This window comes from Colossoma macropomum, unplaced genomic scaffold (genome assembly GCF_904425465.1).
Source record: "Colossoma macropomum unplaced genomic scaffold, Colossoma_macropomum, whole genome shotgun sequence".
NCBI classification, from domain to species: domain Eukaryota; kingdom Metazoa; phylum Chordata; class Actinopteri; order Characiformes; family Serrasalmidae; genus Colossoma; species Colossoma macropomum.
Window position 1 is genome coordinate 20,598,698 of NW_023494790.1, and position 22,173 is coordinate 20,620,870.

Sequence of the window (22,173 nt, forward strand, 5' to 3'; positions counted from 1 at the left end):
CAGGTTTTCTTTCCAACAAAGCAACTACTCAGCAGTTTGAAGACTGAAAAGAACTGATTAAACAAGGGAATTAGGTGTGTTTTTGAGGGACAACTGTAGCCACACTGGCCCTTTGGGAATAAGATCAGACACCCCTGCATTAAATGTAAAGGAAGAGTTTGCCTTCTCCTGTAAATTTTCTATTTTGGAGATACTTTTTTGGACTTCTCAACGAGAAGCAAGAGTCAGAGTCCACCTGTTAAACCTATAAACTAATCTAAAGATATTAATTAAGACCCCCAGAACTTTAACCATTTTGAGAGAACAAAGGGATCAAAAGGTTTGCACCCGCACGCCATCTGCAGCTGCACTCAGGCCCCTCACTGCAGGTGTGTGGGGGCGGAGCATTGTTGTTGATTGGTTAGGCTTTGGTCAGCAAAATCAACCAGAAGCTTTGTAGGTATGCACGTCCTCATCCTATAGCAGCTATAGCTACAGATCAGGCAAGACAATACAGTTACTACATGCTGTATCTGGTTAATGTTTACCATGGGCAGTAGTGCTAGCAAAGTAGGGCTACTGTCAGAGCCTTCCTCAAAGACGGGTCATTTCAGCTTTATGAAGTCTGTCATGAGCTACAACAAAAACAAGGATTTTGATGAAGACTTAAAGAAACAGAAAAGAGCACCTCACCCGTGGAGTCCAACCCAAGGCCCTGTCAATGATGGAGCTGCTTCCAGGATTAGACAAACCAACAAAGCTGAAATGAAGTTTCGGACAAAGTTTGACCCCCGCGTCACAGCCAGGTATGATGCACAGACAAATTTTTAAAAATAAGTAAGGTTATACTGGCAGATCTGGGAGTGCCACCAGAATTGAGGAGGCAGTGCTCATAATTAAGCGTATTTCTTCAGTTTATATTGATAATTAGTCCAGACAGGCATAAACCTTTGGGTTCTGTTCACATTTTGATCCTGCCAAGTTATATTCTGTGTGCAGCTGCATGATTAGCGGAATATATTTGTACAGGCGTGTAAGGCGTCATTAAATGTTTTAAAAGCCCTGCTATCATCATTGGCTCCAAAAGCATATTATAGTTTCATATTTGAGAAACTTTCTCGTATTTGTAAGCAGCTCACCTGTGGCCACCCAGCTGGGCCATGCTGCCCTCAGTTCATTGTCATTTGTCAGGTAGATATGGCCTCCTGGGGATGTGATAAAATGACCGTCCTTCCTCAACAGCTCTCTTCACAGCAGGGCCCGAAGTATTTAAAGCTTCAGAATCTTGGAGCACAGCCTTCTCAGAAACTGTGAGACGGGGCTTAGCAGACGGTCAGACTGTGAAGTGCATGCAGATCCATGACCTGCTGTGGTAATTGTGTATTTAATGAATACAAATGTTGTGTATTATAATAACCTGAGAGCAGGTTCTCTGAGGCTTTCATATACATAGGTATCAAAAGATAATTATCAGCATAGTGCTTTAAAATGCTTTTAGAAATTTTAATGTAAGTGGTAGTCAATGGGGGTTCTCCATTATTACCCCCCCCGCCACACACACACACAAACACACACACACACACACACAGCCCCCCAGTGTTGAACATAAAAAAGGGATCCACATAATGTTGGGTAATATTTTTCCAGGTATGACATCAAGGCTCTGATTGGTCAGGGCAGCTTCAGTCATGTGGTGCGTGTTGAACATAGACACACCCGCCAGCCCTTCGCCATCAAACTCTTGGAGGTCAAAGGCCACGAAGGTCGTGAGTCATGTCGTGCAGAACTGGAGGTTCTATGGAGGGTCTGCCATGCCAACATCATCCGTCTAGCAGAGGTGTTTGAAACTTCGCATCGTGTTTACCTTGTTCTGGAGCTAGCCACAGGAGGGGAGCTGCTGGAGCGAGTGGTCGCTAGAGGCTCCTTCACTGAGACTGACGCCACAAGGTAGGGGTGAGAAATATGACAATATGTTTGCATTATTGATAAATGTAGTATATATCATTCAATAACTGTATGTATCATAAAACGACACTTCATAGAGTGGCTGTAAACAATAACAACCTTATAGGAAAAGGAAGTATCTAAACTGCATAGTAACAAGTAACTGACTATGCCATTATTAACCCTTTGACTAACTCTTTGACCCTTCGGTTAATTACTCAGTTATTAATCTTAACTATTGTTCAGTAATTGCTATGGATTGGTTATGCAACTAACATGTAGTTAAACAATCACAGTTAAAGAAGTAAGATATTGAAATTGTATTTCCTCCTGTTTCTTCATTAAATATTATCTTAATCTATTATCTATTTTCATTAAATAATGTCTAAAATAACATTTAACAGACATTTAAACTTTAATTTGCACAAACATAACGAGAAACTTATATCTAGCAAAATGAATAAACAATCATTTTGTGTTCCAATATGTAAACAATCAAAAAAAAACATATAAATGTAAAAGTCTTGCAAACACCACAAAAAAATGCTTTTTTTAACTATCACTATTGCTAACTATTACTATTCAGCTGAACATCAACAACCTCACAACATTTTGCTATGTTTTTTAAAGAAAATACCTAAGGATGAGTTGATTTTACAATAAAATAATGATGTTCCTCTACAGTACCTTTTTTTCTGACAGTGTATTATAGTGTTGTACCATGGCATGTTAGCTCATAGCACTCTTCATTTATTTTTAATGTATCAGAAACAGTATTTGGTGAAGACACTATACTGTATGGCATAGAACAGACTTCTGAATTTGTGAAACTTTACACCCCTCATTTTTGCCATATCCCCCACCCTTATGACCAGGGCGCTCATCATGGTGTCAAGTGGGCTGCGCTACATCCACGCCCTGGGCATCATTCACAGAGACCTGAAGCCAGAGAATCTGCTGTACTACCATCCAGGTCAGGATTCACGTCTGATCATAACTGACTTCGGGCTGGCCTGCTGGGGCAGCAAGAGCCGCACTCTGGGAAGAGGTGATATGACAGTTGGGGGCAGCTGTGGAGCTGGAAGTGCCCGAGAGATTGTGGATTGTGCTAGATCAGTTGTGGATGATGATCGGGGTACTGGTGGCACCAGAAGTTGCAGTATTATAAATATAAAGGAAAAGGACGCTTTATATGACTGCAGAAGATTAGTAGAGGATCGAAAAGCCAAAGAAAGCAGCCAGGGAAAGGGTGTTGCCATTGGAGGAGATGAGAGAGGGGATGCGAATGGGTGTCCGGTCAGCACAGGAGATGAAAGGGAAATAGATGAAAGGTTGGGATTTGATGGAACGGGAAAAGATAGCAGTGGTGTAGAGAATGAGGGGGGCAGCTGCACTGCACTCTCCGGGGGTACTAAAAGGGACCAGCTAGAGGAAAGTCAGACAGATGGTTTAGAAACTTCTAAACATACCAACCCTGATATGGAAGGAGAAAGAGAAAATAGACTTGGCCAAGAGAAACAAAGCCAATTTTCACATGACAAGCTGAAAGCTAGAGGACAAACTAACTGTATTCAGCGCAGACAAGATGGAGATCATAACAACCAGGAGAAAGGCTTTCATAGCTTCACAATAGCATCTCTGACCGAGGATAATAGGTGCCGAAATGGACATGACTGGGCACTGAGGACGTTGTGCGGAACCCCTGAGTATTTAGCCCCTGAGATGGTGGGTAGGAGACCCTACGGCAGTGCGGTGGACATGTGGGCACTAGGAGTGATTTCCTACATCCTGCTGAGTGGCTCCATGCCCTTCGACCAGCGCAGTCGGCCACGCCTCTTCAAGGCCATCCTCAGGGGCAGCTACAGTTTCCACGGTGAAGTGAGTGTCACGAACTATGATGTAGTGTCTCTTTCTCTCTCTCTCTTTCTATTTCACAGTGCCTCTTCAGGGTCTTCACCATCTGTGTAAAAGGATGGCAAGGTCACATGTGTAGGTGTGGGTGCATTTGTTTGTCTGGTTCAATGCAGATCAACATATGCTTATGCAGGCTATAATGTTAGGATGTACTGTAAAAAGTGTAAAATTACAGTAAATAAAAGTAATAATTGAATTACATTGACGGTATGCTGTACCTGATTAACAGTAAATAACAGTAAACATAATAACAACTGACCTCACAGTGACCTGGACCGCAGGAGTACTGTGGAGTAACTGTATTCTGCACTGTTGTGTTACTGTGATGACTGTATTCTGCTGTACACTGTAATACAGTAATACAGTCATGTCCTGTATTGTAACACAATTGTTAAGTAATGAAACTCCGTATTGCAAACTGTATAAATATAAAAAATACATTTTATTTTAATTCATATAAAAATACTTGATTTTACCAGACCTATATATGTAAATGAACCCCTTCTCAGGCTTATTACGTACTAAGGCTTCTTATTTAGCCATCTTCTAAAACTCTATGACCCCCTCTTTTAATTGGTAAGTGATTGGTTCCTAGGCGCCTCACCGTTGTAAAAAATATGGCGGATTAATCGGATTAATCTTTTTGAATCACCCGCTATTTTTCAGTTTTTGACATAATTTGAAAATACCTGTTGCCCTTTACATGGTATGTAAATTTCATGATGAATGGGCTAAAAGAAATGACCCAAAATGACTTGGAAAAAAGTCTGGTTCCATTGACTTACCTTAAAAGCAAAGGATGTTTTTTCCATAACCATGAAGACAGTAATTCTTATTGTGTTTTTATATCTCTTAAATATTACTTATTTATAAACATTAAGTCTTTAACCCCCTTAAAAGTCCAGGCTTATTACATCCTAAGGCTTATTATTTATTACCTACATGGACTAAAATGCAAAGTTATTCTTAGGTTATAGAAGTATGTAATAAACATTAAGACCAGGTCATTGACTAACAAATTATTATTCAGCTATTAATCTTAAATCCTCACTAACAACTGAGGCTGTACAGCACTGGTGACAAGTTATATTTTGATGTTTTATGTCTTTGCTACAAATATTATGATAAGTGAAACACTAAAAAGGAGTCTTTATGGGACTAATTATCACTCTACCAGTGGAGCTGTTGCATTTGGAGGAGCTCATAAAGTCATTTAGATTATGGCGGCATGGACATGAAAATCATATTGCAGTAACACCTCAGTATAGAGATACATTATAATGCCCTTGTAAGGCTCTTATTGAGTCTGATCAAATCAGTAGCTGGTAATTAACTGAGTGACCATTGCTACGTTATTACGTAATAACTAGAGTGAATTAAGCATTTCCAGAGCACTTTATGCATTATAATCACATTATACATTATACATTATAATCTTGTGCACAACCTTTGTCTGAGCACTGGGTCTATAATCTGCTTATTTTCCTTTGATTCATGTTAGTAACCAAATAATAAACCACCAATCATCTCTTATTAAAAATAAACTAGTCCTCTATTCTAAAATAAAGTTAGTACATGTTTGTTGTCAACATGTATTAAGAAGGTGTTCACCTCTGGTGTATAAGCTTTATTTGAGCATGGCATCTGTAAGAACTGTGCTTATTAAAAGAGCAAAGAAGCTTCTGGTCAATACCTAACCTCTTAGACTGCATTTCATCAGGCTGTCTTCTTATCTTCCTATCAAAAATGTGCAAAAGATTATGATGTATAATACATAAAGTGTCCAGCCTAGTTTGAGTTATAGTATGAACAGGCAGTTCATTTCCAACTACTGGTTTGCTGTGACTTAGTAAAGGCATTAACTAGGGCATTATAAAGTCCCCCTTCACTGAAGTATTATTATGCTACACAAATATATTCTGCTAATCATGCAGCTGCACACAGAATGTAACTTGGCAGGATCAAAATGTGAACAGAACCCAAAGGTTTATGCCTGTCTGGACTAATTATCAATATAAACTGACGAAATACGCTTAATCATGAGCACTGCCTCCTCAATTCTGGTGGCACTCCCAGATCTGCCAGTATAACCTTACTTATAAAAATGCCTTTTACTATATTGAAAACACATTGGTAAGCCTTTGATATGACATGGTCAAGGATTTGATTTTTTGATTTTTGACTAAAATGATTCATTAATGTGAAATCATGTGAATGCTGTGATTCATCCAAAGGTCAGGTGGTGCTCATAGCACACTATAAAACATGGTTCAGGGCTCATTTGCATATTCTAGCCTTCTGGAATATCATTACTGCATAGAATAATGATGATTAAGAAACTATACCTTGTGCAGCCATGGTAACCACTCTGAAACTTACAGGGGAAATGGGGGAAGAAGCCCCTCTTAAGAACAATGTAAATTGAAAGTGTCTCCTAAAACAGGAGAAGGCCAAGACTTTCTTTAATTTTGATGTAAGTTAATGTAAATAGGTTTTGTTACAAGTGATTTGGGATCATTTATGTAGCATGGTGTAGCATGGTGTAGCATGGTGTAGCATGGAGCATGATGTAGAAAAATGAAAACTGAAAATTGTTTTGTACCACAACAATTTACTGTAAAGCTGATTGTTTAAGTTTAGCATGTACAGGATGATGATGTATAAACCTATGCACAGTTAGAGGAAAAGAAACTGGAACCGCATACAAATTTGTTTTACGATCAGCTGATCTGTCTCACAGCCTCACAGCCTCGCAATGCAACAGAAAACAACACGAATACTGGCAGATATTTGAACTGCCAAACTTAGGTTAACATGAACACGGGTTGCCAGTGTGAACAAACTGAAATAACTTGTAAGTGATTCTTTTTACAACTGGTCCAAAACCGAAAGTGAAAATGAGAGACTAAATCAAGTGATAAGTCTGCAGCAGGCTAAGCAACCAGAGTCAGAATGGAGGTGATGAATGGTGTTTTCGCTCGATAGTTGGTGGAGGGTGGGATTGTTGGTTAGTATCATACGATATAATAATCATATATTTTTAACATCTTTTCTTGTACAACTTGATATAAACAAACAAAGAAAAAAAAATTGATCAACAGACCTCAACAGACCTTTTTTTCCCCAGAAGATTTCTGGGGAAAAAAATCTCAGGAATGCAGTGATCCTCACGATTAGACCATAGTGTCGAGATTTGATTTGGCTGCAGTGTTTGATCAGGAGAGGAGGGTATCGTGCTTTTTCCCCTCAAGGTACCTACTTGTGTTATGAAGTTACGAAAGAAACAGAAGCTGCACCTGCAAACAGGTCCCTCAGTGTTTAATTTGTGAAGCACTGCACAAAAAGCACTATAATGGAAATCCATAGTGATGTTGTCTGCGAGTCATCCAGCACTTTGCTGAGTTCTAAAAAAAACACAGCAGGAAGCAGGAAAGGACATACAGTCAGAACCAAATCTAAATGATCCAGAGTGGTCCGGATATAGTTTGCGTAGGTCTGACGGGGGTGCCAGGTAAAGAGAGCTGAAAAGAGGCAGGCAGCGGAGCAGAGACCAGTCAACAGCCAAGTGTCAACCAGAGGGCAAACACTGTCTGTGTGTGTGTGCGAGAGAGTGTGTGAGAGGGAGGTGAATTCTGGTCAGCTGTGTAAACAGCCTGGAGGCTCCTGACAGACACGCTGGCCCTCCTACGACTGGAGGATGCAGCATGTCTCAGGTGTGACCCGTCTGGCCCGCGGCTATTTTCCTGAGTGGGGGGGTGAGGAGGGAGGAGGAGAGGAGGAGGAGGAGGAAGCAGTTGGAGGAGCAAGGGAGGGAAACACATTCTGAATGTACCACAAGGCTTTTATCACCTCCTTCACACATCACACTGACACACACTCACAAACACTCACAAACATAGGGCTATGTTCAAAACACTGATGTGCTGATACAGTCATATGCAAAAGTTTAAACACCCTTGTTCATATTGCATGTTTTGCTGATTTTCTAAGTGAAAGTTACCACGTCAAAATTAAATTTTTTTCTGAAAATTTCTGCAAATTTTAAAGCACAATTTCTATTTATTTGCTGAAATTAACATAGTGGATAAAATAAAACATAAAATATAAAATCTGCCATAGCTTTTGCACAGGCCACATTTTATGCTTTATTTTTTACAATATGTTAAATTCAGCACATAAACAGTAATTGTGCATTAAACTGCAGAAGTGTGTCCTCTGTAGAGAATGTGTTGAACCTCTTTTCACTTAAAAATGACGATCTAACGTTTGCGTACGACGGTGTCAGCATGTCGATATTCTGAACACAGCCTTATATATCAAGCTGTTATGCATACTTATACAGTGATGATTGTATCAATATTTATGAATTTACTTTACTTACTGAAACAGATGCTGCTTTCAAGTCTGCGACTGTGACTTTTAAAACATGTGCTCTAAAAAGTTTGAGTTTTGCTCTTTATATATTATTTTTGTATGAAGGGCTGCACTGGAGAAAACAGTGTTTCACTCCAGCCCCCTTTACGCATCACACATTCAGGTGAAATGAAGCAAGAGTGAAAACAAGTGAAGGGAATTCATTGATTTATTGCCTACTGTCATGTGTGTGAATTAATAGACCTCTGAAGTTGTGTGTCATTCTATAGTTGGTGTCATACTCATATCAGGAACTCTCAATCTAAGCATTTGTGTCTATGTGCAAAATGAATGGCATTTTTGAAAATCACTGCTATCACGTCCTTCAGTAAACAATATGGTTGCAAACCAGATGTTTTGTCCTACATACATTTTTCCACAAAATGTCACTGGATCCTCAGAATTACAATGTTGTAGTACAAATAATGCTAGATATATGCTACAAACAAGCTAACGCTACTGCAGATTAAAATAATAAGTCACATGAAAGTAAGTCTAAACTGTAGGCCACTACTGCCAAAGCAACTTCACTACCACATTTAACAATGGTGTTTGTGAGGTATTTTGAAGAAGTATTCTGATGTCAATTCAGTGCACAATGGTGTTAGCGTGCATGTAGTACATTGGGTCCGGAACAAGATGTGAGTAGCTATTTTTGAAGAAACCGTTCATTTTCCCCATAGAGACATCAGTTCACACAGAATGACAACAAGACTTCACGAGTCTAAAAATCCCTCCTTAACAGTTAATAAGGCACATATGATCCTTTTTAGCTGTGTATTCATATTAACTTACCTTTTACAGATGTGGCTTAGTTTGCGGTTGTAGTGAGTTATTAGTTGATTAGCGCCTAGCTGTTCACACAATTGTAGAGCTGCTTTGTGTTGTAATGCTGTTGAAATGGATGATGATACTGTGCTGTATGTGATCTTTTGCATGTTAATGAACATTTTGCATATGTGAGTGTACAGTGCAATGTGTGCTACATATACACTTATATGCTTTGATACACTTTCAAAAACAAGAAAAAATCATTATAGAAACACCTTCAGGTTGAAGGACAGAACTGAAATGCTACACACAGTAAATGCAGCTGGAGGTTTAGGGTGTTTCTTTCTAAGAATGTCATCTAAAGCTTATTACCACTTCAGCTGAATGAGCTAGCTGACACACTTACTATCCAAACTACAGTCATGTGCATAAGTTTGGGCACCCTTGGTCAAATTACATGTTTTGTCAATTTGTGAAAATAACAACACATTTTATACAGAGAAAACTCTAAATGTTTAATTGCTTAATTTAACATATTAGGGAAAAAACAATCATAAAATTTAGCCTGTCCAGAAGTTAGAAGGTGTTTCCAGTTTGTTTCCAATACGTTAAATTCAGAAAATAAATAGAAATTGTGCACTAAAACTTGCCATATTTAAGTTCCTGTTCTCTGTCGAGTAACTTATTTTCACTTAGAAAATCAACAAAAGATGTAATTTGACAGGGGGTGTTCAAACTTTTGCACACAACTGCACAGCCATAACTAACTGAAAACATGTCGAACCTGACACTGCTGCGAACTGCAAGAGAATGGCACTGCAGTAATGACAAGCAGAACTGACACAATCACATAAGCTGGAAACATAAGGTTTTATTCATTTACTGCATTAAGGTTGCAGGTTTGAATTTAATCCGTTTTGTTTGTGTTTTTTCTGAAGCTGAAATTTCACGAGTCCAAGTCGAATCATGAGTCATTTAACGAGCAACTCAAGTCCAAGTCATTGACTCTAAGCTCTATACTCAAGTAGCTCATCTAAAGTAATGTAGTCTTTCACTTTCATTCAAACAGCTTCTACTTCCTCTTATCAGAAAGCCTTACAAATGCAGTCCAAGACAAAAAGTAGCTGAAAATAAGTAAATAAAAAAATAAACATCATTTATTATTTCAGGCCAACTTTTAAACTCTATTTTATTAGTTGAAGTCTGTGATTTTGAAAGCTGTGTTGTGATATGTAATTAGAAACTACTCAGGCATTACTTATAGAGCAGGGACGCATACACGCGCACAGACTCAGCAAAGACCCTCACTTCACTTCAGATATATATTTAAGCAGATGAATACGGATCCGCCCAACAAGACAGAGAATGATAGATGATGGCTGAGTGGCCCAGAGTTAGTCATTCAGCTCCCTCAATGTTTTATTGATGCGAGAATTTTCTCTTTCCCCTCCTCGCTAAAAGTATTAAGGAGGGGCTCTTCCCTTTGGTGGAGAAAGGACATAGAATGACTTATGGATTTGTGGTCTTTTTTTTTAGTTCTAAAACTGTGCATTGTGTATGTGTCTTTGAGTAAGGCCTGCTCTTTCCATTCGTCAGCAACAGTCTTGCGATTGTCAATTTCATGGATGATTAATTGTCATTACTATGTGAGAGAGAGTGTGTGCCCGTGAGGGTGAGTGAATGTGTGTGTGTGACAGAAAAAAAGTCAGAGAGAAAAAGAGGTGGATTATGATTCAGAGCTAGGCCTCCTTTTCTGCTTGATGCATCTTTTCTAAGCATGTCTTAGGTATAGATGGCCTGGAAAGAAAGCCTTGAGCTGTTCTTGCTTCAGAGGCCGTACATTGTTGTAGTGTAAACACGTCTACAGTCAGTCATGATGGCCTCAGCTATTTCCTCACCCTGTCAAAATACACACGGCGCCTGCTGCTTTGTGGGCTGGCAATGTGTGCGTCTAAATCCACAGCAGTAGTCTTGTCCAGTGAAGACTTTGGAGAGATAAACGTGTTTTCTTATTTTGAATGAAAGCAGTGTAAACTGAGAGAACATGTTTTTTTCAAAGTTTCACATACTGCTACATTTCCAGTCGGCATGTCACTCATGATTATGTTGCACAGCTCTAGCCAGTGTAATTGAGAGATATGTGTCGTTTTAAAAAAAGAGAGAGCAGCACAGACAAAAAACCAATAGTATTACAAATGGAATTGGTCTAGTTGTATGTTTTATGAGTTGACTAGGGTCCCACCTATATGAAAAATGTGTAGCCAACACCATATCATTTTAAGGGGTTACAAATTCCAAATGACTGATAATATTGGCCGACCTAATTTAATATTTATATGGTAAGTGTCAATTTTGCAGTCCAATATTTTACACAGTGCTTTACTAATTGATGATTGTTATTTCTCAACTGTTGCACTTTTTAAAATCAAGTACACAACAGAAATTCACAAGATCTTAATACAAGAAAATGTTGCACTGGGGATGGAGCTACCTAGAATTCTTTGCAGTTTTGGCTTCTATTAATTACCTCTTATTATTTTTCATTAGGTCTCTTCATAAAAAGTTTGTGTGTGTGTGTGTGTGTGTGTGTGTGTGTGTGTTATGTTATTCTCAATTTTAGCATTCACTGCTTTTCTTGGTTTTCTAGTGCTTCATTTATTTAGAAACAGTGTGAACATTCATTGACATTTAAATTATGAATCTCCAGGATGATATAAAAAATTAGATATTCTTCATAGTTACATTAAAGATAAAAATAAATTAAAAATAAAAGCAATGACTAGAGGAAATGTGCAACCACATTAGCACTGCTCCACTGAGCCACACCTGCCCCAACATAAAAATTGAGCATTTAAAGTGGAATGTGCTAATCACACTGCTTGTAGCATCATTACTCTTCAGTGGTGAACTGCGAATATTAGAGCTAAGCTTTCAATCTGATCCAATTTATGCCAAAAATCAAGAAAAAACATGGATACAATAATGCTAATTTACAGTAGGTGTGCAATGTTATGGTAGCCCTATGCTAACACTGGCCTTTATGGTTAGAACACAGACATTTGAAGTCTGTAAAAGATGATACATGTATTTTAACCTGTATGTTCCAGTTTCACAGTGTCCTCAGTAAAGGACTAAGCAGTAGAATGTCTGCTGCCATTTTCACTGTCAGTGACATACCTTCACACAACAGTTAGTTCCGGCCACGCAAGCTGATTGGTTGAGAAGCGTTGTTTTTTCACAAACACTGTATCAGTCCACTTAGACGCCATTGCTAAGCAATGACTTTGACAACTGTGGGAGACGCTCAAGCCATTTGACATTTTTACTTCTTACTTTGTGCACAAACAGATGATGCATACTTTTAAGATCACATTTGACCGACAGCCGATTTGGTCCGACACTGAAGATGAGACTACGCTAAATTCCAAAACTGTCATTACCACTGAGCAGCTTTTCGGTCGGAGCTGTGACAGAAGAACGCCTAAACTACCTGGAATTAGCCAGAAAAGAACCGAATACCATTCGCCAAACAAAATTGGCTGCAAAACGCTTTACAGACAGGCTAGAACAAAAGAAGGAGCTGGAGAACAAACTGCTGGCTGTGCAGCGAGTGAGCGGAGTTCATTACTCTGACATAGCAACAAACTGCTTTTTAAGGAACTATAATTTGGTGGAAAGAATCGCTAACATTAAAACATATTAAATGCCACGTTCACAGCCCAATTTATTTATTTATTACTTTATTTATTTAACTGTTGTATAAAAGCACTAGAACACTCGAGGTTGTGTGATATCGAGAATAACATGATGTTATTTCATGATAACACTCCCTCTCGTGTTCTATTGCTTAATTATCCGGGCCTTCTACAATGCCTACAGTGATGTTTTTTTTTTCTCTTGTGATTGTTCCCACCTGTTGGAATCCAAAAACAGATTAGTTGATTGCACTATAATCTACTATAGTCAACTAATATCACTATATTATAATAAACTATACATAATCATTTTCCAATTATGTTGGTGGTTTATCAGACACACAATGCCTTGAGTTCAACCTCCTGAAGGGTCCTGAAGGCTCCTGAAGGCTTAACCATTGGGAAAGCTATTATAGCTGTATCTATCTAGATACCATTGAGGAAAAAATTCCTGACTGGACAGTTTTCCATTGGGCATTTTACAACTTTAACCCTTATGTTTCCAACTACAACTTAACAATGAATTAAGAATGTTATGTCAATACAAGCATGTTTTTAAAACAAACAAGCATGACGGTTTTACGAAATTAACTAAAAATTATGTATATTTAGTTCCCAGAAATCTTTAGGCCTACAAGGCCCTGATGGTTCCCCTCTGCTACTGATGTCCAGTTAACCGTAGAACTGTTAGAATGTTTACAATGGGTATCTGATTATTTCAGTGATAAAAGAGAGAGCAGAATTTCAGCGAGATTCAAATAGCAAAAAATACAAATGACAGTAGGCCACTCTTGCCAAATGAACATTTCTCAATTCCTCTTTGATGCACTACATTCCTCTACCCAAAATAGACATGTTAATTAGAAGTGTACATGAAAAATACTAGTACAGCGGCTCTCAATGCCAGCTCTGGCATCTCCACAATGAATGCTTTTAGGTTTTCCCTACTCTAACAAAACTGATCTAATCCTTCAGTTAATTATCAAGTCCTTCCTGAGTCAGGCATGTTACAGCAGGGGAGATGTGGTGCAGGATTGGTCTGTGACAACCAATTAACACCTTTCTGTCTCTGTATTTGTCTTCTGCCCAGCCGTGGAGCTCAGTATCTAACCAGGCTAAAGACTTCATAGAGCGTCTGCTGAGTCTCAACCCTGAGCAGAGAATGACTGCAGAGCAAGCTCTTAAACATCCTTGGCTGGTCACCATGGCAGCCGGCTCGTCCAAAAGGAACCTCCACCGGCCCATATCCCAGAACCTCAGGCAGCGGGCCTCGCGGTCCTCTGCCCGAAGAAGCAGCAGCTCAGGTTCCGCTCATGGGTCACGATGTGCCGCCAGCCCTCGCTCACACTCGGGTCATGAATCATGCCAATTAGGTGAAAACAGATTGCAGCGCAGTGTGATGGTGTCTGCTTAAACCCTTAGGCTTCGCAAGTTATCACCAGTGATAGCAAAAGCATGTCATTTTATTTGAATTACTTTTCACTTGTAGCCTCCTAAATGAAGCTGAGAAATTCTATCATACTATAAACTTTCAATTTAGTGTTAGTGTTTGTAAGTAAAAGAGGAGATCTGATTCATTATTACTTCATGAGAGGAACAGAGATAGAAATATTATGTCTGTAGCATTCCTTTTGGAGTATTGCAAAAGTTTTAGAAAATACTATAAGACAGTGCTCCAAAAATATCATATGGCAGTCAAAGTATTGTAAATTTAACAGTATAGTACTATTCACTGCTATAGAAATCCTATAGCTTCCTACTATATTATTAGCACTGTGATAATGTACTGTATTATTACTGTATTAGTACAGTTCTTTATTGTTGTCTTGGTTGTTGTAGAGTCTAGTTTTACAAAAAAATATAAAAATTGGCCACATTTCTGTCATTTCATCACATTAAAACAAATGAAAAAAGTTTGAAGTGCAGACTCAAAGCTGTCGATGCAGAATATCAATTAAATGTAAATGTAATTCACAGTGTAATTCACTCTGCAATTAAATATTTAATTACATCTGAATAGTACAGCAAAATGAAAGTATTCCTAAAATGAAATCACCTCTTACAAGGTTTAAAGCTCCCACTCTCTGAGAATCTGGCTACACTCCACCCAAAGACCATCAATCTGAAAAACTTTACGGTCTTCAATAAATTCACCCCATTAAGAGTGCTGAGATTGCCTTGTCATAAAAATACTTTCAGCTACACTTAAATGGCAGAGCTCTCCATGTCAGAGCTGCTGAAACTGAAATCTTAAGCTGACCTCATAATGCACATTTAAGAGCTTGTCAAAGGCTAAAGGCATATTTAATTATCATGAATTAACATTACTGAGCACAGAATGCAAAAGCATTGAAGCCCCACACATCCTGTATGTTAAACACCTCTGATATGAAATTCTAATTCATAGCTGATTAATCAGAGGCATATAAACTGAAGAAAGTAAGCCAGAGAAGTTAGCGGTCTGTTAAAAGTTCAAGCTTTAAATAAAAAATTCCATTCATTAGTGCCTCTCACATAACTCAACAGCTGAACTGGCAAAAAAGAGAAAACACAGTTTTTTTTTCCCAAACAGTTTCAGCATCTGAACTAAATTAAAATGCAAATAGGTTGAAAAGTAGTCTAGCTGTTAACACGGTATTATTTCATCAATGCACACAATCATAGTTTTTCTTTCTCTATGCTTCTGTATATTCATATTTTTCACAATAGGTTTGTTCTGCTGTTGATTGTGTGAATAAACAATGTAAAGTTTTCCTCAGTCTGATCACCTCCAGAAAGTGTGGCTGTGATGATTACATTAAAAGAGGAGCAGTTTGTGAATGTCTGTCAGATGCTTCCGTCTGCCTCCAACTGATTTGATTGGTGTGGGGACTGTTGAGACGATATTAAAGTACAGAGGATGCACATCTAAGATATTTTAGGAATTGAAATCAGTTCAACAATTACTTGTCTTTACTTTGGTGTTGGGCTGTTCTGGACTAAACTGGTCTGACAGTGGGCATTTTATGCTCAAAATCAGACCTTTCTGGTTTAGGATAAGGTTAAGGTTTGGGATTTTTTAGGTGGGGCTGTAATGGGGCCACAGTTTCTGTTCAGGGGCCAAATAAATGCCTTCAAATTCTAAGAGCTCCATAATCACTCACAATATCTGTACAATGTATTTGTATATATTATTTACATTACATACATATATTCATCAGTGTGTTTTACACTTGGCAGCAGACATGGTAAAATGTAATTATGAGGCTAATAATTTCACAACTACCAAACACAGACATGCAAACTCATAAGCAGTGAAAAATAGGACAAGTTCAGAAACCAAGCCTTGTACAGGGTCCAGAGGCTTGAAACATTTTGCTTAAAAAATATTAGTTACTTTAAATGAAAATTTAAAGTATGAAACTGAAGCTTCATGAAGCTTTATGGTGTTTTGATATAGGGAAACCTCCAGGACCAGGATTGAGTACCCTTGAAAGATGAAGATTGTAGGAAGATTCAGTTCATTGAGTTCAACAACTATGGCAATTCAAGTCATGTCAAAAACTGTACTGCTTTCCAGGTATTAAATTATAAATGAATAATAAATAAAATAACCTATTGCTTACCATACCAATGTCACTGAGTGAATCTGACAAATGTATCCTTTTAAGATCCCTCCTCAATAGTTACTATAAATAAAGGCCATTCTAAAAACTCACTTATTTGTATTCTAACTGCTGAAAGTCCTATACTGGCGCAATAAGGCATGGTATGTTTGGACCCCGATTGATGTAATATGCTGACGATTGCTTAGCTCTCATAGGGAGTACAGTCCACAGAAATCAATGTGTTCTGCATTAATTTCAGACCAAAACAAAGTGCTGCCTGACTGTCTACTCATACTCATTTACTCACTCATCTACTCATGCTAGTTTTTTTTATATACTTACACATACCCAACACTCTAAAGGTATTGAAGGATATCATATTGATGAAAATGAAACTGCTCAAGAAACTTCTACTGCACACAAGGTTTTATTTAGCAGTACCATTAAAGCGCTGACTTCATTTTAGCTAAGTTAATATTATCCAGCAGCACTTCTGAAACTCTTTCAGTGTACACAATTCATGTGAGCAGCATATTTACCATTCAAATCCAGGAATTTCACTATAGGATGTCAAGATTGTTAATGATGCGACTGAAGGTGGTAAGTGTCTGAAGGGGGCCACGTAAGGGGCCTATCAGATTTGTTCTGGAGCCAGTGACCCTGTGGCCCCACCCCTAGATCCGTCCCGGTCCTCTGAAAAGTAAATTTCACCCAGTTTCATTCAATTTTCATCCCCCAGAAAATACATGCATACAACTGCACATTAACAATAAAATATTTCCATTTTCAGTTGTCTGTGTTTGAAAATGAAACAATTATGCATAAAGGCCTCAGCAAACTTCTTGCAAGGTCGACATACACCTGATTGTGGCGAACAATATGGTGGAAAAACTTTGAGGTGCGGCTCTCAGTGTGGGTACGAATGGAGAGAAATCGGAGAAACTCTCGGTAGAAATTCAAATGTTTGCCATCAAGAGTGGAAAAACCTCCTGACAAACTTGTAAAAGCAATAAAAAAATTGCTATGAGGGTTGGAGTGGAGATGCTTGTGGCAACAAGATCCTTCAGTTGTATACAGCTTTGTAATGGCTATCTGGCTTCATAAAGCACTGCCCCCATAGCTAGAACTGTGACAGAATTGCTTTAGTTATGGAACTTCGGCAAAACTAAACCACAGAAAGTATGCAAGCTTGCAAGCTCGCAAAGGCGCTTTCAGCTTTGCACAACACTCGCAAACTTCATTTTGTAAGAAGTGATGTTGTTCACCATGGAGCTTCCTGCTGTAGAACGCTGTGCAGATCTCACCTGCATGAACCGACCCCCCTGATGATACTGCATTTTTTAATCATAGACGTTGCTTCTCCTGCTTTTCCGTATCTTATACTTACACTGATGGTCAAACCTTATTCGCTGCTGTTATTGTTTGCTATCCAGTCAACCAGAGAAGGTTGGGTTCCCCTTTTGAGTCTAGGTTCAAGGTTTCTTACTCGTACTCTTACAGAGTTTTTTCTTACCACTGTCGTCACTGGCTTGCTTATGGCACCCAGACTGCTTTGCTGTTCTTCACACCTCTCACTTCCCAGCTTTAGCAAAAGGTTCTCAAAAAGAAAAGAATATAATGGCACATATCAGTTCCTTTCCTGAAAGATGCTGGTCGTACTAAGGTCGGACCTGTTTTTTTTTTCTGTAAAGCTGCTTTGTGACAACGACTATTGTAAACTTTGACTTGACTTGACTTGTATGCTGAGCACTTAAGTGCATCATGTTGTGGTTTCCACTAGATGCCTGAAGTAAAAGTAGCTACCAAAAACCAACCAAAGCAAGTAAAACAGTGGCAGTTTAAAAAAATTCCAAGTTCCCTGTATAACTCCATTGGAACTTCTTAGTACGACCAGCATCTTTCAGGAAAGATGTTGTGCCATTATATTCTTTTTCATTTTGAGAACCTTTTGCTAAAGCTGGGAAGTGAGAGGTGTGAACAACAGCAAAGCAGTCCAGGTGCCAGCAGCAACAGAATATAGTTAAACACAAGAAAGGAATTTGTAACATAAGATGAATGATTATAGAAATGAAGAAAAAGTAAATGTCTTTACTCACAAATATGCTTTTATGTGACTAAAAGTATTATTATTATTATTATTATTATTATTATTAAGTTATTATTCTTATTATTCTTATTAAGTACAAAGCCAGCAAAACTACACCTGAAATTAAGTTCCAGTAACTAATAATTTTTGTAACTATCCACCCTGATCATTTCATGTCTCTTTGGGGAGACACCATTTGGACCTGCCCCGTTCTGCTTTGGCTCACTGCAGCTCCAGCTTCACCCAGGCTTCCCCCTCTGGAGAGTCATCACACAGACTCTACCATTTTGTACTGGCTCACTCCAGCTCAAGCTCCACCCACTTTTGACCATGCTCATCTGCAGCTTATTCTATTGACATTAGTTAGAATATATTTACCTCTTTGTTGGGCCTGGAGCCTTGCAACGTCTCTGTTGTTTATACTGAGTTCTGAGCCTGTTTTCTTTCTGTTTTTTCCTGTGTTTTGCCCTTTGCTTTGTTTCCCTGTTTTTGCTATTATGGAATTCCCTCTGATATTGCCTGCCTGTTTTCTGACACCTGCCTGTGATAACTTTGAGATTTGTCTTGCCCCTAATAAAGCCACTCAGTGCATGCTGCCTGCCTACATGCTCCATTCCTTACACAAGTTGTGAAAGAATGCTTGAATCTGGTATATTATATGATATAAAACAGCTGCACACAAAGCATTTTCATACAATTTCTTCTTAGGGTTTGAAGGAGTGTTTTTTTTCTGCTTGAGAAGTTTTTGGATTTTTCCTGGCAGATGGCGTATCATTTGTCAGCAGATTACTATGGAAATCTCTCCCCTGGTGCAAGTCGTGGCCTCTAAAGCTGTTACTTCACCAGCAATGATGCATCTTCATCTGTACCGTTTCCAGTTTTGCTGCCTCGTTATTAGACCTGTTTCACTGCAAACCCTCAGTAGCTGCAGGTTGGCGAGTCTGTGCCTTTGATGGCAGTGATGTTCATGAGTCATCCGCATTAATAAAGCACAAGGCAGTACCTGCCGTCCCCTTACCGCCTGCGGACGTTTCCATTTAGAGCTCTCCACTATAATCGGGAGGAGAACGAAATGCAAATTCAACACACTCATTTCTAGCACTATTAAGAATATAGATGCCATACAGCAGTGGTCACTAACCCTGCTCCTGGAGATCTACTTTTCTACGGAGTCTGTTTCCAGTTCTAATCTGACACACCTGCTCCAGCTAATTAACTTGCTCGGAAGTCCTTGATTGGCTGGATCAGATTCATTAGAGTCAGATAAGGGGGCGCAGCATGTTAGATGCAGGTTAGAACTAAACTCTGCAAGACAGCAGATCTCTAGGAGGGAGGTTGGTGTATATATATATATATATATATATATATATATATATATATATATATATATATATATATATGCTAGCTGTCTAATTATTCAACTGAATTATTCCTTTAACAAAGATAAAAGATCGATTGAGGGTTGCGCTATATCACTAATGATTACCTAGCATTTCAGAATATGTTAGCCTCTAGATCAGTGGCTTTCAGTCAAGACTTCTTGAGTGTCATGTGGATTCCCAATAGTTATGTGATGTATTTGCATAATGCATGCTGGGTATTGCAGTAAGTGAACTCTGACAGATGAAAACAGAAAAGAAATGATACAAAGTAGTGAATTCTGTCAAACCAATGAAGCTGAGGGATGCAATGGTGCGCTACAGAATATTACATAACATGACAAATAATGTATTAAATGCTAGTTTTAGGCTGGCGTGTCCCTTTAAGAGTGCATGTAAGACATTTATGTGTTTTTAGAGGAAATCCAGTTCTACTCTTGGTTAACGCTGTGTTTTGAAGAATAGCATGTAGGCCTATGCCTTCCTGTGATTTATAGAGGACCCTATATTACTGATGTTTGAATTGAAAAACACCTTCCCAAAAGGCACAAAGCAGTGCTGATTCTACAACGTTTTTTGTTCTACTACACTTTTGGGAGATCAGGCCTGAAACAGCAGAATCCATGATATCCCTGCCTCACAGGCTTCTCACCAGCAGAATACAGTTTGGTTTGATTTCCTTACAGGCTGGAGCAGTTTGAGTGTAGTCGTCCCAGAGGAAAAGAGGTGGCAGCTTACCCATTTGCTTATTGGCAACTTGGCGGTCAAACAATTCCCGAAAGAAAATAAGATTCTATTGCCCCCTGCTGGTCAATTAAGGTATGACGGAGAACTACTCCAAAGGCATCCTCTGAAGAATATTCCACATCATGGTGTTTGAATATCACACACACTTATACAAACTCTGATGTATAATGACCTTCTGTATTTATTATAGGAAAAATCTCACAGTAATGAAGGCCAGTGTGGTTCCTTTACTGATCTACACTGTCATAATGCAAGAGCCAATGATTGAAGCACAAAGACAGTGCATCGCTTTACCAACTGGATTCTCTTTATTAAGCACTGTATGAATTTGGTTCTTTTCTTCTTGCTAGTTGAGGTAGAATATTTTGGCAATATGTCTGGCTGTTTGATTATTGCTCTGAAGGCCATGACTCAAATGTAGAAAAGATTTAAGGGTAGAGGTGCTGAAGTAGGATGAGATTTCTTTTCCTTTGTATTTATTACTGTCATAAGGTGATCTTAGAACAGCACGTTACTCTGAGATTGTTTGTGAAATCTAGACATTCATTGAATTCTTTTTAATTAATAAAAGGCCATAACATTTGCACAGGCCATATTTTTTCATTAGCTTTTTTCCCCAATATATTAAATATTGCGCCTTAAAATGTGCACGTGTGTTCTCTCTAGAGGATGTTTTAACTTATTTTCATTTAGAATATCAACAAAACATGTACTTTGACTCAGGGTGCCCAAATGCACACAACTATATTAAAGTTTGTATGGCTTGTAAAATGGATTAGAAAACTTGGTTACACTTTATAAAAGGGTGGTGTTCAAAAAGCTATATGACACCGGCATAAGCCTTTCATGATAATCCACATAAACACCCAAAACCTGACTGAAAACATTAATGCTAATTCCAACAGGTGTCATTCTCTATAAATGTTACATTTACCAATTTTTATCAAAGTTAGCCTTTATGACAGATGTTAGAATAAGCATTTATGTAGGGTTATATCAGTTGTCAGGACAAACTTATGTAGGTGTCATGTATCCTTTTGAACAGTGCCCTACAGTAAAGTGTTACCAACATTTATAAAGGTTTATTCCAAATTATTCCAGCTGTCATAATACTTGAGGTGAAATGACATCAATACTGACAAAAGCAGATGTTATGACAACTAACTCTTGTTGGAATAAGCTTTTATAAAAGTTTATGCAGTCTATATCAGTTGTTATGAAAGTTTTGTGGTAGGTGTTATATAAACATGTTAATGGTGTCCTCCAGTAAAGTGTTACTGAAACCTCTAACATTGTCATCCATATCATGGCAACATGATAAAAAGCGGCCAGCTTCAAGAATCAATAGGAATAGAAACCAAATCTGACAAAAGGAGCTTTAAAAATTCCTAGTAGTGCATAACCTGATCAAAATGTGATGTGTAAATAGTTATTCGAAGAACAAAAATGCATAAATATTATGAGGATTTGGTGTTTTGGTATTCCGTTTCATGAAATCAGGTTGATAATCCAAAAAAGAAAACATCCTATTCTTTTATGTCCTTCACTTTTTGAGAGGAGAGTCAGATAATGTGAAGGAATTTTTGGGTCAGCAGAAGAGACCGGGGGAAAATCTCTCTCCTCAAGGCTACAGGTAAGCTCTCCAAACCAAGCAGCAC

General features: G+C 38.4%; 1 protein-coding gene across 1 annotated transcript; it reads left to right on the top strand.

Moving 5' to 3' along the window:
- The first annotated feature begins 528 nt into the window (after positions 1–528).
- On the top strand, positions 529–14,130 carry si:ch211-27e6.1 (serine/threonine-protein kinase H1). The gene is made up of 5 exons (XM_036571829.1): positions 529–785; positions 1,627–1,926; positions 2,799–2,976; positions 3,598–3,801; positions 13,807–14,130. Exons 1-5 carry the CDS (start codon positions 529–531, stop codon positions 14,128–14,130), a joined length of 1,263 nt encoding a protein of 420 aa, XP_036427722.1.
- Positions 14,131–22,173: the final 8,043 nt, after the last annotated feature.

Excerpts from the sequence above, each read along its gene's own strand:
- si:ch211-27e6.1 (XM_036571829.1), top strand. The coding sequence starts at position 529 with ATGGGCAGTAGTGCTAGCAAAGTAGGGCTACTGTCAGAGCCTTCCTCA. Across the intron at positions 1,927-2,798 it reads ACTGAGACTGACGCCACAAG|GGCGCTCATCATGGTGTCAA; the intron begins GTAGGGGTGAGA and ends CCTTATGACCAG. Across the intron at positions 2,977-3,597 it reads GCACTCTGGGAAGAGGTGAT|TGGGCACTGAGGACGTTGTG; the intron begins ATGACAGTTGGG and ends AATGGACATGAC.